At 50.2% G+C, this 15063-nt stretch overlaps 5 protein-coding genes across 5 annotated transcripts; 3 read left to right on the plus strand and 2 right to left on the minus strand.

Annotated features, from left to right (window-relative positions):
- Nucleotides 1–521: 521 nt before the first annotated feature.
- AAFC00_001946 (uncharacterized protein) lies at nucleotides 522–2174 on the plus strand (the record flags this gene model as incomplete). The annotated part of the gene is made up of 1 exon (XM_069341211.1): nucleotides 522–2174. One exon carries the CDS (start codon nucleotides 522–524, stop codon nucleotides 2172–2174), a length of 1653 nt encoding a protein of 550 aa, XP_069204723.1.
- A 294-nt stretch (nucleotides 2175–2468) lies between these two features.
- Nucleotides 2469–5235, plus strand: AAFC00_001947 (uncharacterized protein; the record flags this gene model as incomplete). Its single annotated transcript, XM_069341212.1, has 3 exons — nucleotides 2469–3511; nucleotides 3564–3737; nucleotides 3873–5235. 3 exons carry the CDS (start codon nucleotides 2469–2471, stop codon nucleotides 5233–5235), a joined length of 2580 nt encoding a protein of 859 aa, XP_069204724.1.
- Nucleotides 5236–5556: 321 nt separating this feature from the next.
- On the plus strand, nucleotides 5557–6231 carry AAFC00_001948 (uncharacterized protein; the record flags this gene model as incomplete). The annotated part of the gene is made up of 1 exon (XM_069341213.1): nucleotides 5557–6231. The coding sequence occupies one exon, from the start codon at nucleotides 5557–5559 to the stop codon at nucleotides 6229–6231; it is 675 nt and encodes a 224-aa protein (XP_069204725.1).
- A 977-nt stretch (nucleotides 6232–7208) lies between these two features.
- On the minus strand, nucleotides 7209–7784 carry AAFC00_001949 (uncharacterized protein; the record flags this gene model as incomplete). Its single annotated transcript, XM_069341214.1, has 2 exons — nucleotides 7209–7405; nucleotides 7511–7784. 2 exons carry the CDS (start codon nucleotides 7782–7784, stop codon nucleotides 7209–7211), a joined length of 471 nt encoding a protein of 156 aa, XP_069204726.1.
- Nucleotides 7785–11916: 4132 nt separating this feature from the next.
- On the minus strand, nucleotides 11917–14694 carry AAFC00_001950 (uncharacterized protein; the record flags this gene model as incomplete). Its single annotated transcript, XM_069341215.1, has 2 exons — nucleotides 11917–12963; nucleotides 13021–14694. 2 exons carry the CDS (start codon nucleotides 14692–14694, stop codon nucleotides 11917–11919), a joined length of 2721 nt encoding a protein of 906 aa, XP_069204727.1.
- Between the last annotated feature and the right edge of the window lie 369 nt (nucleotides 14695–15063).

Consider the following 15063-nt stretch of genomic DNA (forward strand, 5'->3'; position numbering starts at 1 on the left):
GCGGGGTGTGTTTGTACTTGTACAGTTCTGTAGAGCAGTGGTGCGGGATCGTGCTCATTCTTCGTTGAACACTTAGTCTTCAAAGTTTTGTAAAGTACTTGCACCACAGCCTAGCGCAGATATATAGACATGGATACGCCCGTCGACGCTTTCTACCTTTCTGCCTGTGTGATTAGGTGGTTAGACAGCGAACATCTCGGAGATACACTCGTCATACCACAATAGCCTTTTCGTGGGGGTCCTACTTCTTTTCTTAATTCCGGGTCATACCCAACTCAACGGATTTAAGGGACGAGCAAGCAGGAAAGGTTTCTCTACCACCTTATCAGTATGATTTTTTATCCTCTCGGATATCTTGTCTACGACTAAGTTACTGCTTCACTTGCGGTCTCAGTATCAGACCGGCTCTTCTGCCCGAAAAAAATCTCTTCGAGACTGGTTGAAACTTCAGGATCTGGTGAATTAGACATCTGGACTGGCGAAACACAGCTTTTCGCCATATACAATAGCACAGCACAAGCATGTTTGATTTTATACGCAAAGAACCTCGCTCGGAGGTTATAACTTCAAAAGATGCAAATACCCCACAGGATCAGTCCTCGGGTCATCTTGTCCAATCCGATGCAGGTCTCATGGACCCCAATTCGGGTGTCAAGCGCGCTCTCAAGACTCGCCACTTGTCCATGATGGCACTCGCAGGCATTATCGGTCCTGGTTTACTAGTTGGTTCAGGTGGTGCTTTGGCAAGTGGTGGCCCGGCTTCGTTATTGATCGGATTTGGAGTCATTGGCATAATCGCTTTTAGTATCATGCAGTCACTCGGCGAGATCACGACTCTCTATCCCTCTGGAGGCGCATTCACTGGTCTTGCGGATCGCTTTGTCGACAAGGCTTTCGGTGTCGCTGTCGGATGGAACTACTTCATCATCTGGGTTGCTGTGCTGGCCAACGAGTACAACACTGTCAGCAGTATTTTTGTGTTCTGGTCTGATAAAGTGCCGCTCTGGGGCTACTTTCTCATTTTCTGGTTCTTCTTTCTTGGGTTTCAGCTTCTTGGTGTTGAAGCATTCGGAGAAGCCGAGTTCTGGTTGGCTTTGTTGAAGTTGGCTGGATTGGTCGCATACTTTATCTTTGCCATTATTTACGCTTCCGGAGGTTTGATCGGCCAGGCCCATGCCATTGGATTTGAGTACTGGCACAACCCGGGCGCGTTCAACGGCAATGGATTCAGAGGTGTGGCGACGGTTTTTGTCTTCTGTAGCACCTTTTACGCTGGAGTCGAATCTGTTGCAGTCGCCGCAACCGAAACCAAAAACCCATCTGTTGCTGTGCCTTTGGCCATTAGACAAGTCTTCTGGCGCATTATCTTCATATATATGGGATCCGCATTCTTTTTTGGACTTAGCTGTCCCGCCGATGCCGAGGGCCTGGCAAGCGGCGCCAGTAGGGCCCTCAAAAGCCCAATGACTATCGCCATACAGAACGCAGGATGGAATGGAGGCGTTCACCTGATCAATGCCTTTATATTCTTGACTTGCCTGTCTGCTGTCAATTCTTCAATCTTCATTGGATCGCGTACGCTATTGTTTATGGCACAGGACGGAAAAGCCCCGAAGCAGCTGGGCTGGGTCGACAAGAGAGGTGTCCCGATGTCAGCGATCGTCGTGACAAACCTGTTTGGTGCCATCTCCATGATGAACGTCTCAACTGGAGCCGGCGCAGCTTACACATACATTGTCAATCTCTCCGGCGTCTCTACCTTTCTAGTCTGGGGAAGTATTTCGTTCACCCACATCCGATTCCGACAGGCATGGAATTATCAAGGTCGGTCGGTGGATGACCTGCCGTTCAAGTCGTTTGCTTATCCATACAATGCTTACTTTGGACTTGCGGCGAACCTGTTCCTTGCTCTCGTGCAAGGCTGGACTACTCTCTCGCCGTTCAACCCTGGAAACTTCGTTGATGCTTATATCTTGTTACCGTTGTTTCCAGTCATATACATTGTGTATAAGTTGTGGAACAAGACGAAATTCTGGAGATTGGGAGAGATTGATCTCGATGAAGGCAGGAGAGTGGATGTGGACAGCGCTGTTGTTGTGGATGTAGTGGATGACAAGCCTCTGGACAAGCAAGGCATCACGGGGTATACGAAGAAGCTATGGAGGAATTTTTGATAGCAATTAGCAGAGATATAATCGGGCATTACCGGTTTGTTTGGTGGTATGTCAAGAGAAATGGTCGGCGGTTCGGCGAAATAGTCACAAGCAAGCCCGTGTCTCAAATCACCGGATGGCGCGTGTTCCCGACCGAGGTACCCTGGCGTGATTTCCTTTTTGAGACTAGAAGGTCATGCAGGCCTGATGTGGGGTGTTGTGTCTCCAATAGCTTTATCTCTTATGATGTGTCTAGACCAATAAAATATATTGTTCTTTTCTTTCTTGACACAGGAAAATCGAAAAGAACCAAGAATGTCTAATGAATCAGCAGTAAATGAGCGAGCGGAATCGTTGGCATCCCAAGCCAAGGCGTGTGTGGAAAGGAGAGAGCTCCAGAAAGCTTACCAGCTAGCCAAAGAGGCACTTTCGCTAGCACCACAGAACAGCAATGTGCAATCAGTGATAGCGAAATTGCAACAATCAGACAGCAATTCACAGATCCTGCCACTGTGCAGGAGCTATCTCTGGAGCAAGAAAGTGGAAGATGGAGAAACAGCTTCACAATACCTCAAGAAAAAAGAACACATTCCATTCGGAGATGTGGAGGAATTAGCGACTCTCTTCTTCGATCAGGCGGGTGCAACAAGACGAGCGAGTGTTCCGGAGACCTCACCACTACTGGACGAATTGAGTGCTGCATTACTCGCGAACAACCACGCAATAAGAGTAGAGTTTGCCACTCGCTTTTCCAAAAAGTACGCAGTCGGCGATCCAACTCGACTTTTCAGACTCTTCTACGCACGTGGCGAGAAGTCTTTCAATGCACTCGAACAGACCATCATTGACGAGTCAATATGGTCATCAACAGAGCAATACAAGGCAGCAAAGCGAGACGCCTTTCTGCTTTCGCTCAGCAAGTTATTAGAACCTGCCGTGGAACATGCGGAATGGGTGATGCTTTTTGTTACCAGACTACTATCGACTCACGCCGAGGACCTCAGACAGCAGCCCCAGCTCAGATGGCCCACTTTGCTGACCTCGGACAATTTCGAGATCGTGCTCATGTGGCTTGACATACGCGCTCCGGTAACAGTCCGAGCTCAAGCTACATTAGCAACGACCAGATTCCTTGAGGAAATGAAGGAAGATGGTAAAGGCGAAGAAACAGTGCACAACTTCATCAGAGACCAAGTGGCCAAGACTCACAATGACGATCTGATTATTGCATTTTCTGCTGCCACGACATGTTTTCCTCTGTGTCCACAGACAGTTACTAAACTATTCCTCACTCCGGGATTTCTGGAAGGGCTTGTGCCGACGTTACAAAAGAATGCATATGGACATGGATCTGGAGGGTGCGTATTTCCTTCTCGCTTTTTGATAACACGTCGACTCACATATCCGCAGTAAAAGCCACAAGCTCGAAAAGGCATCGCTAGATCTGATGAGCGCCGCCTGCATCGACAAAGCATGCAGAGAGGCGATTCGAAAGCAATGTTCGGATTGGCTGGACGACATTGCAAACACGCATGAGGAAGAGGAGTATGCCAGCTTGGCTGCACTGATCTTGTCGAAGATTGGGTAAGTCTTCCACCTACCTGTATGTTTAGATCGACAGAAAAAGAAAATCCCGTTTGCTTGTTATTGCCTGCTTTGAACCTTTCGCGTGGCTTTTTTCGTGCTGCTGTCAGAAGAAAAGCTGACAGTCTTTTAAAGACAACAAGAAGTCACAGCCGAGTCTTCAGGAGTTGTGGCAAACTACGAAGGACTGCCTTCGATGCTCATGAATATGACCGTCAACTCCACGAGCAACGCCGCCAAAGCCAGCTCAATCGAAGGACTTGCGTATACTTCGTTGAAAGGCAAAGTAAAGGAGGAAATCATCGCAAACACAAGGGTCCTCGATGAGTTGGTCAAGGTACTCAAGACAGGTTCACCGTCAGATCCCGCAGTATTTGGCATTTTAACTATCTTTGCCAACGTCACTGCGTATCGACCTGTATTGACCGAAGAACAAAAGAAAATGTCACAGCTGAAGTCGTATGCGAACTCGTCGAAGCCGACGCCCGACGATCCGCTGGACGACGATGCACAAGTCACAATTCGATGCAAGAAGGTGATAGATGCGGGTCTAGTGCCTGCAATAGCGAGCCAGCCGGTCAAGACTATGTCGGCCATTGGACTCAATCAATTTGCCATGATTCTCAATTCCCTGGCGAGAGAGCAAAAGAGCAGAGGTATTCTCGCTCAGCAGGGTGCGGTCAAGATGCTCTCGCAAATCTTGGATCGACTTCAGGGCACCGGCGCTGCCCATGAGGGCCCATATCGTGTCGCGTCACATGCGCTTGCCAGAATACTGATCTCTGTCAATCCAGCTCATGTCTTTAGCGCTGTGCTTCCTGCCGCTTCAGCAATTCGACCACTCAACGCCCTCCTAAAGCAAGACGTCGACGCAGAGATTCGAGATCTATTGCCCACATTCGAATCCTTGCTGGCATTGACAAATTTAGCATCAACAGACGACGACTCGCTCCGAGAGGCGGTCATTCGCACAACATGGCAGGATCTCGAGGATCTTCTTCTTGCACGAAACGAACTAGTACAGCGGGCAGCAGTGGAACTGGTCTGCAATCTCGTGGCATCACCGCAAGGAGTGATGAAATTTGCAGACGGCAGTCCTCAGGCCAATAATCGACTTCATATCCTTCTCGCACTTGCCGATGTGGAAGACCTAGCGACGCGACGAGCGGCAGGTGGCGCACTGGCTATGCTTACAGAATGGGACAAGGCTGCAGAAGCAGTATTGAAAAAGGACAGAGGAGTCAAGATCCTGTTGCAGATGTGTGAAGATACAGACGAGATGAAACACAGAGGTGTTGTGAGTCTGTTGAATCTGGTCTCGGTGCCGGATGACCAAGCTGTGGAAAAAGCAGTCTCGATCATCAAGGAGGAAGAAGGTGTGGAGATACTAAAGGATATGTTGAGGGGAACTCGGGACCAACAGATTCTTAGTTTGGGCGTGGAGCTGCTTAAGAAGATTTTGAAGCCTGGGTCGGAGAAGAAATTGATCTCGGGGTGAGGAAAACAAAACGCAAAGCGGCATGTCTATACCGGACCCTGGAGTTAGTAGCAAGAGGACGGGCGTTTCTGGAAGGAGCGGGATGTTTCCGCGCCAAGACGCGAAGCTCTCCAACTTGCGTCACGCGATTACTTGTTCGTCTCTTCAGATTGTAGATGAATTGACCTGTGAAACTTGATCAAATCTTCTGTTACCGTCGTCTCTCCACTGTCTTCGAGTGTGATCTCACTGTGATTTGCTTCCCTTGGTCCCGAGTGAAGCCTGCTTGCATCTTACCGGTTACAACCAGTTATAGAGCATTTTCCTCGAGCTGCTCTAAGCATGTTCGGCCTCGTGATATCAGGACGACCACTGAACGCACAACCGACCCAACTGGCCGAAACCCAATACGCCTTCCGCATCCCCTCGGTCCCTTCATTCTCGCACTTTTCTCTGTTTCTCTTACCCGGAGCCGCGTTACCCGTCGACGTAGGTGCGACAGTATGGATTCAGCTGCCAGGAAGTCAAGACTTTAAGCTGCTCGGTGCACTGAGCATGCAGAAGCCATCTGCGATCTTCAAGATCTCGGGAGTTGGAAACACGGGGGCGCAAGGAGGTGTATTGGATGTGGATGCCATGACGGATGAGGGAGAATCACAACCCACTCTGGATACCGCAAATTCAACTACAGATGCCCCACTGCAAGGGGAGATTGTATTGGGTATTTCCATCGAGCCTGCAGCTGCGGTCGAGCAACAACTAGCAAATTTACGGCCGTCGGCTGCCGCTACGACGAATCCGCAGTCCGCGCTCGTCAGACAGCAGCCTCCATCCGGTGTGCACAAGGTCAGCACCAAAGTCCTGGCTCAGCGGATTATTGGGAACGCGTTTAATTTCCTGTCGAGCTTTGGCGATGGCCAGAGTGTACCTATCAAGGCGTTCCAGGAGTGGTGGAATAAATTCGAGAAAAAGATTGATCTGGATCCTACTTTTCTTGAGCGCGCGGAGCAGCAGTAGATGAAGCTTTACGTCTGGAACAAGTCATGAGAGTAGACGTGCCTGACACAATCTGATTATTCGAACATGATGTGCAATGTCATCGTTCGGCTGTATGCAAAACAAGCAAGCAAGCCGAGAGCCGTACATCAGGTCAAGCTCTGCCGCAGAGCATCACCACACGCGATACCTTGAACCAAGCAGCAAGAATCAATTCGCGGAGTTGCCAAAGTGCATTTGCTGCAGTTTCACACGAGTGCCGAGTTGAAGGACCACAATGAGACGCTGGCTAGGTGTGTGGGGCCCGACTAAGATAGCTTGAGAAGGTTGTCGTTCTTCTTGCCACTGACACACTTCGTCCATCGAGACTGCTTGTATAGCACTTGGCTAACAAAATTGCAAAACATGTCCTTGATGCAGATACTGTATTTCCGTGATGCAAGAGAGTCCTGCAGAACTAGGTACACATCGGATTAATGGGCTCACCTTAAAGGGCTTCGTTCCTGCCTTTTTGGCACAAAGCTTGGCTTTCGAGGTCGTCACTGCCTTGGCTGGAATTTACCTTAGGCTGCTTGTCACTGTTTCTCGATTCCGTGCATCCGGACTTTTAAGATGGAAGGCAGCCTCGTGGAAAGTGCGGGATTTGGCTGGGAATGAAGAGAAGCGACTCGGTCAGGTATCAGGCCACTTGTAGTAATGATGTACGAAGGGATATCGGAATACCAAGACATCATACGAACATATACAGCTTTCCTCATCAATTTCCGCCGAGAACACGGCCCAAGTAACATAAGAGGAAATCCTGCTCGCTTCAGAACAGCCGTCACCACATTCTTCCGTAACCTCATTCAGCAGCGCTCACACAATGCGCCTAACCTTGCCGGTTTCGACCTCGTATATCCACCCACTGATTGCGATGTCATCCGCAACCAGCTTTGTCTGTCTCAAGAACTTGACGTCGTTTTCGACTGCCGACTCCAGTCTATGCGTTGATTTTGTTAGTGACTATTAGGCGAGGTGAAGACCACGCTAGCTATTCCAGTCGACGTGACCAGAACAAGGGAGGAAACGGAGTTACTCAACTCGTTGAATGGCAAGAAATCAAATCCGCCTAACTCATTCGCCGCTTCTTCGCCGAGGTTCTTCTCGACGATACCTTTGGCGTCCGCGTTGGTAAAGGTCAACATGCCGCAGCCTGATTTCTTTCTTCGTCAGCCTCTCGTATAATCTCTCGTGCTCTGATCGCCATCACGACAACAACACCAGCTGCGGGAATTTATAAACGGAAAGAAGTACAAACCAGTGTGTTTAACAAGCACAATCTCCCTCGTACCCAACAACTGCTGCGAAATAACAATACTCCTCAACGAGTCCTCTGCGCTGGCCCCAGCATTGCGAATCACATGTGCGTCGCCGAGTCCGATACCAAATGCTGCGGCGGGATCGATGCGCGCGTCCATGCATGTGAGGACGAGGTATTTCTTGCTTGGTGGAAGAGCGAGATCGCCTTGTGTGAAGGTTGAAGCGTAGGTCGCGTTGGAGGTTTGGAGGGATTGTTGGATTGAGGAGGACATTTTTATTTTATTTTATTTTATTTCTCTCTATAATCCTTCTCAAGGGATGGAGCAAGAGGGATGATGCGGTCTGGGGACTTTTTCTTGTCTGGCAAAGCTATGAAATCGCTGGAGCTTAAGCTGTGTATAGATCTGATTGATGTAGCTATACTAACTCAGCAGGGTTAAATTGGATCTCGTGCTTTGTAGGAACAACACAGTACAGTGCAAGGATAGTATGACACCGCGGGATGTATCGATATCTGTAACTTACCTACTCTACCCCTCAGTACTGTATTTCTGTTATGTTCCATATACCTGGGCAAGGTGGGGTCATTACTGTAGATAGGGGAACCTTGTAGCTCGCGTCAGCCGCGGCTATGATTGCGCCATCGAATCGAGCGTAGATCTCCAGGCAGCAACCCATCGTATCTTGTGTAATAATCATTCATTTATGTTGAACACACATGAGTAAGTCGTGTTCAGCCAGTACTCCCTGTGTTATCGCTATGCATACTGCAGAATCTCGGGACCTGTGATGCGTATCTCAGGCTCAGAGCACTGTTGGCGGGGTTCCAGGACTTCTCTCGATGAGTCAGCTAATGTAAATTATCGAACTCTCTGTCATCCATTGGGACAGGTTCAGCGATCCGGAATCATTGTATAAAAATCATATCCACTGTACGAAACATGCACGACAGAATCTTAAAATATTTGTCTGTAGGATAAATACCGGAAGATATGGAGGATTTGGAATTGAAGATGCCGTTGTGAACGAAACATAAGTGGACGTTCCTAGGAAAGATGTACTTGAGTCGAACAGAGAAGTCCTGTCCTTCGCGACCTCGAGGCCAGAAAGAATCGTGCCCTTCCTCACCTTACTTTACGATAATGTGCGACAAAACGAGAAGACCTTCTCTATCTTAGCGAGATCTAATGTTAGACAGCATCATAGGGTAGGTATTTTGCTTTACTGTACTTTGTTACAATAATCAAGGTGAAGCGAGAATTCAGGGTCCACCAAGGTGCTCTAATCCACATTCGGACAACAATCCGGAAACGGACATTGTGCCCTTCCAGCTCGAGGCATTCGACAGTGACTCCAACATACTGTGCCAGCCCCCCGATTTATCACGACTATGGAACACGATGTTATTCCGCATGCGACAATACCTGTCATAGTGGTACAATAAGAAGAACACAAAGGATGTTGGATCATAAAGAGAAGGTGAGGTGAAGCGGCTGCGACTTCTATCTCTTCTCTCCTTCCCTTCTTCCTTGTGGCAAGTAAATACAATCCGTCTCCCTTGGTCTGGATTTCTTTCTCTGGTCATACGGGTCATACGCCTTGCAACTTATCAAGTCTCGATACACAACAAGAACTCAACAACACTCCTTTCTTTCCTTCTCGGTGTGACAACAATGGCAGGACTGAGACGTCTGCTCGGTTATTTCAGCCCTGCATCTACTGCGCCCACGCGTAAACTCGCCGGTACCCGAAACAACCACCAGCAACATCATCATCGTCAAGATCATCATAATCGACCTGTATACTATGATGAAGTGACCTCTCCGAGCGAGTTTCCTATATTCGACTTTTCACCTGCGCAGAATGCTACAAGTCCCTCACGTCGTAGTAATTGGGCGGCCTTCGACCTTTTGCCTGCTGATGCGTTGAAACACGATATCCCCGTCAAAGGTAGAAGTGTGCCCGGTGTTTCTCTGAAACGCAAAGCCAACGCTGAACATGAACTCGGTGCATCACGCAACGGCAAAAGAGCCAAGGTCATCGCTCTTAATGACGAGACAGAAGATGAACTAAATGGAAGTACGTTTGTTGATCTGACTACTGAAGATGATGATGATGGTGACGATGATGAGCAACTGAAGGATCTGCATGCTAGGGGTCATCAATGGCAAGATCATGACGAAGGGGATCAAACTTTGCTTAACGTCGACGTGGAGGAAGATGATACCATCGTTGTTGATCCTGTTCCTTCCTTGTCCAGTGTCGAGCAAGGCGACGATCATGACGACGAAGAGCAAGAACCCGCCCATCCAGAGGCTCGATTAATCCCTGGGTCCGTCGCACACACGAATCTGCAAGCTCAGCATCATGACCCACTGCCAGAGCAACTCCATGCACTGCCTGAGGTCCAAGCTGGACAAGAAGCAGCATCAGCAGCAGCGGACAACCGACCGCTTCGCATCATTCGCCAATTCCGTCGCACGCTCAATGCTCCTCATTCGCCCCTGACCCCATCCATTTTCATCAGCGAACAATCTCTTCTCGATCTCGGCTGGCCAGACGACACTGTGTGCCTTATCCAAAAGCTACATCAGCGTGGTCGTGAGCCCATTTTACCCTCACACTGGCAGATGGATTTTGAGTACCTTCCCGCAGAGCTTTTCTTTCCTGTCGCCATGGTCGATCGTTTGCCAGAAGACAGTTTGCCTTTCATTCGATCTTTAGGCCATCGACCTGACTTCCACGCGTCCAGAGCTCTCGGTATATTGTTTCGTCTACCTAGTCGAGCGCGTGATCGTGTTCAGATGGACTTGCCGCCCGAGGCTACGCTCGAACGGGGTATTGCAGCTTATCTGACTTGGGCCTATGCAGATGCCGGCATACCTGCCCCGTCAACTGCAGATCTTAACCCTAACCGAACCCCTCGAAGGATTGCATTAACTCTTCAGGATCCCGGAGTTCAGCGGATGCCACAACTCGTCGTTACTCACACTTGTCCGCGAACGCTGGACTCCAAACATCTTGAGCACGCAGTTTTGAAAGAACTGAACACTCTACATCAAGCCTGGAGAAGACATCTGGCACACCTCGAACAATGCCTGACGGACGATGCTGTCTTCTGGGACGAAGTCGAACCTCCAACCGTCTACGCAATCGTCATTTCCCATACGAACATCGCCATCGTATCATATGCCGGTACAGCGATGCGTCAAGTCGGCCATTTCGACCTCGGCGTCGATGGCCTGGATGTTTGGAACGCACTCGCTTTGTCGATTGTAGCCATTCATGTCAGAAACGTGTGCAGTGCAGTCTTCGAGGTCTATGCGGATCTCTTGTCGGACGAAGGAGGGATTGGCAGTGGGGATGGAGGTGCTGCAAGTCACGATGACAATGATGATCCAGATCTTTGATTGTTGTTTCGCTCTGCTTTTGTCTGTCTTTTGTTGACGCCTTTGCTTTTTTCCACTTTGCACAGGACCACTTCGAGGTCCTTCTTCTTTGTCGTTTACCCTAGATACCCTCTCTAATGACTTGGTCCTCGTTATCGACCGAGTCTTGTAGCTTTCTATTGTTCATTCTCAATAGTAATTTTTCCTAGTTAGTATCAATCAAGATCTGTCCCTCTCAGTCGAACCTTTCCGTTTGTACGTTGACATACACTTTGTCTACAGCTGCACCGCTCATGACTGGCTTTCCGTATCTCCTTTGTGATCTCATCAAGTTTTCCTGGACATCGGGTACAAATGGAGTCGTTTGTCGTCATGAACCATTTACTTACCATGTAGTCATTAGGGATACACCATGTAGTCATTAAGAACTCACATAGTCATGAGGACATGGACAATCGATCAGTGTTTCATTGACTGTTCACTGAGAACCCGACAACTCTTCACTTGACACTCACTGATCATCTATCAGGAAGTCGTTGACCATCTACCGAGTGGTCATTAAAAGCTCGTTAACTGTTCATCGGGAGATCATTCATTATTCATTATTCGTTAGGAGTTCATTGTCTGTTCACCAGAGACTCATTACCTGTTCATCCTAAACTCATCAGTCTCACCGGCCATTCAATATCAGGCCATCAAGTAGAACGGAGCTGCTTCGCACAGGCATAACATTGAAGTGGACGAGCAGCGAGAGTAGCAATCCAATCACAAAAAGCTAAAAAATTATCACAGGCAGGCATATCGAAGGCAGGAAGGAAAAGGAGCCCCACGCAGTGGCGCCGTCCGCGCAGGACAACACCACGGCGTGGGGAAACAAGATGGGAAGTCTATGGAATGTGTGCAATCAAATGAATCGGGCTAGCGTGTCTATGCACTACGTGTCACCTACTCGCGACAGAGGTGAGTGGGGGGTATATCTTTTTCTCGTCAATCGTTTCTTCGGGTCGTGCTTCACCTAACTCGATTGCAGCGGCTTCTTGGCGGCTCTCATGCCCTGCAATGTGCCGTCTCTTCCCAGCTTCCGGCCGCATTCCAGCACGATCATCCTGACAAAGTCTTTCAGCAGCCAATACGAGCTGTGCGCTCCCAGCATGGTGAGGTATTGGATTTCGAGTGGACCGCCTCCGTATCGCAGCAGAAAATCAATCTGACCATTGTCGTTTAGAAGCAGCATCCGTTTCTCTGCGACGTCTTCGCGGTTGAAGTCGTGGGTTTCGAGCTCTACATTGCTCGGCAGTCTGGGCAGTTGTTTTCGCAAGTCCGTCTTGTCGCCAGCTTTGTCTTCGGCAGAACCGTAGAACCAACTGCCCCAGCCTGACGTGGCGGATGGGATCCATGCGGTCTTGAGCACGTGGGCATAAGTGGCATCGACGGCAGCGTTCAGACGGTACGAGACAGGGTCATAGGGGTTGATGATGTTATAGATGTTGTCGACAGACAGACAGCCATAAGTTCCTTCTTCGCCACAGACCGGGGGCTGGAACAGAGCGTCGTCTGTGCCTGCCTTGTGTCGACCGGAACGCGGAAGCAACGAGGCTCTCTTGAGCAGAAGGAAAAAGCCAGCAGGGGAACCTGCCAGAAAGAGATTGCTGGTCTTGAAAATGAAGTGTGGAATAATACCGGATGCGTCGAGGTCTACTTGAGTGGGGTCTTGCAAGGACGCTGGGATATGAGTTGGTTGTTTGGACAGAATGTCGACAGCCATGACAGAGCCGAGCGAATGAGCGATAATGTGAACACGACCATGGGTGGAAAATCCAGGGTTGTTGGTGCACCAGAGCTGGTAGATGCGATTGGCCTCTCCAATCACAGCGGCGATCATTCTGGGCTGATGATGCGACAGATAATAAGGAATATCGAGCATGACATCGGAGACAATGTTTCGCACAGAAGGCAAAGTCTCAGGGGTGATGTCTTTGAGCGAGAAATCATTCGAGGTCGGGTCAGGAGGACCATCACGGTAGCCGCCTTCTTCGAAAGACAGACTCTGTCTCCAGTTGACCTGTCGAGTAGAATCAGTAGCCGTTCCGAATGAACGAATAAAAAGACAGAGACTTACGGGCAAGACCATGATGCCGCCCATGTTCTTTCGCATTTGCGCCTTGACACTGTCTGTGCCCAGTTCTACGTTGACTTCTCTCCTGAAGGCGTTGATGGCGTGGGTAAAGTGGAAACTCTCCATGCGCTCACTCAATTTCTGCCCGATGCCGTGGATGACAAAAACCAAGTCAGTGACCTGAGGTCTGTGCGAATCGGCGAGATCAGCGTCGTCTTTGGCTCTCCGATGAGGGGGAGCCCCTGACTGTGAACTCGACACGCCTTCTCTTGCCTTGGCCATTTTGGCGCCTTTCTTGGGTGGGTAGAGCTTGTCCCAGACAGCCTGATCGAAGCCTCGGACGACGGGGATGCCGAGTTTGCGACCCTTGCGGATGTAATTCGCCAGGGGACGACGGCCGTAGTACGTGGACGGCTGCAGGTTTGGCTTGACGATATGGGCCTCGGTGGCATTTGCGTAGATGACGCCGGCGGTGGGGTAACTCCTGACGGTGCCGTTGTAGCCGTACAATGCAGGGCCTGACGCCTTGTTGTCGGGACCGTCAGCACCGGTGGAGATGTCTATGATGTCGCACGCTGCTTCGACCACACGTTCCTGCTCTTTCTCGGGAGTCTTGTGCAGTTCGGGAGCGGCGGTAGAAAGGACCTCGACCATGTCGTTTCTCGCCGACGACGTTCCTGGCCGGACGCTGTCTTTGCTTCTCGTGGGCCCCGGCCAGAGGCGGTGAACGATCTTCTCTTCGCCGGCGGCTCCGACTTCGACGGCCGAGTTGAGTTCGTCTGTCCAGGTCTCGGTCCAGGGCTGGAGTTCGACATAGCCCGCCTCGAGCATGTTGGCGACTTTGGTCTCGACGGGCAGCATCGTGTCTCTGTAGAACCAGGTGGCGCGCATGACGGGGGCGGTGTCGTTGACAGGTCGCCAATAGATGGGCTCCATCTGCAGGTTCGGCATGACGACATGGTGTAACCGACTGATGCCCACGGCAACTCTTGCATCTGGCCCTTGTGTTGAGACTGTCTCTTCCGTTCTCTGTAGTTTATCGTCCCAGTTGTAGCTGTCGACCAAGTGCGGAGGGGCGGGACGAGTGGTGCGGCGAAAGTCGGTGTTTCTGCGAGAGGGAGCTCGAGCGAATGGTCTGCCTGTCGTGTTTGGCAGGTCGGCGTCGACGGGCAGAGCAGGACCATCGAGGAAGGAGTTTCTGTTGTCCCAGCTCTTGGAAGTCGCTGCTGCTGCCTCAGGCGCCCGGTAGAGACTCGACAAGGCAGCAGCGGCAGTTCGGTTGGTCGACGAGGCGTCACTTCTCGACGCTGGTCTTCCTGTTGATAGCAGATCCCTCCTTTTCGCCTTTCCTTTATTGTTGTTGTTGTTGTTGTTGTCGTCGTCGTCGTGACTTGGCCCAGTTCCATCCGCCTTGTTCTTCTCTCCTCGTTCTTCGTTGTATTTCAAGATTTCCCTTCTCAGCTCGTGCCATTTCTTGTCCAGTGCCAAGTTGTCGTACTCGGAGAAGGGATGAGGGAGCTGGTTCGTGGGTGCAGAACCCGTCGACACCGGTGGAGGCAAGGGCGACAGGGGATCATCAATGGTCAGAGTCGAGGTATAGAAGAAGCGAGCATTCGCCGCAGGAGGTGCTTCGTGGTGATGCAGCACCTGGCGGATGTACTGGTTTGTCGCCGACATTGCGAAACATTTTGTTTTGTGTCTGATGAGTTGATGGATTATTGAAAAGAGAGAGAGAGAGAGAGAGAGAGAGGGAGAGACTTGAAGTCAGTAAAGCAAAGCACAAAAGGGCAACTGCCTGCCTTTGACGTCACGCTTTGTTTCAGGCAGCAGCTGCCGCCGAAAGGGCGACCCTGTCCTTCTTTTCACTACATCTGAAAAGACACTTCTTGCCTGTCGGTGACACGGATATCCAACTTGTACTTTACAGTCTACAATAGAGTGCCCTGTCTCTCACCGCTACCACGAGGAATATACGACGTGGACCTAAGCGACGTGCATGAAGCTGCACCTTCTGACGCTTCTGGCTGTTCCATGTGCGTGCAATAT

The sequence above is a fragment of the Neodothiora populina genome (genome assembly GCF_041146345.1).
Source record: "Neodothiora populina strain CPC 39397 chromosome Unknown canker_contig_13, whole genome shotgun sequence".
NCBI lineage: Eukaryota > Fungi > Ascomycota > Dothideomycetes > Dothideales > Dothioraceae > Neodothiora > Neodothiora populina.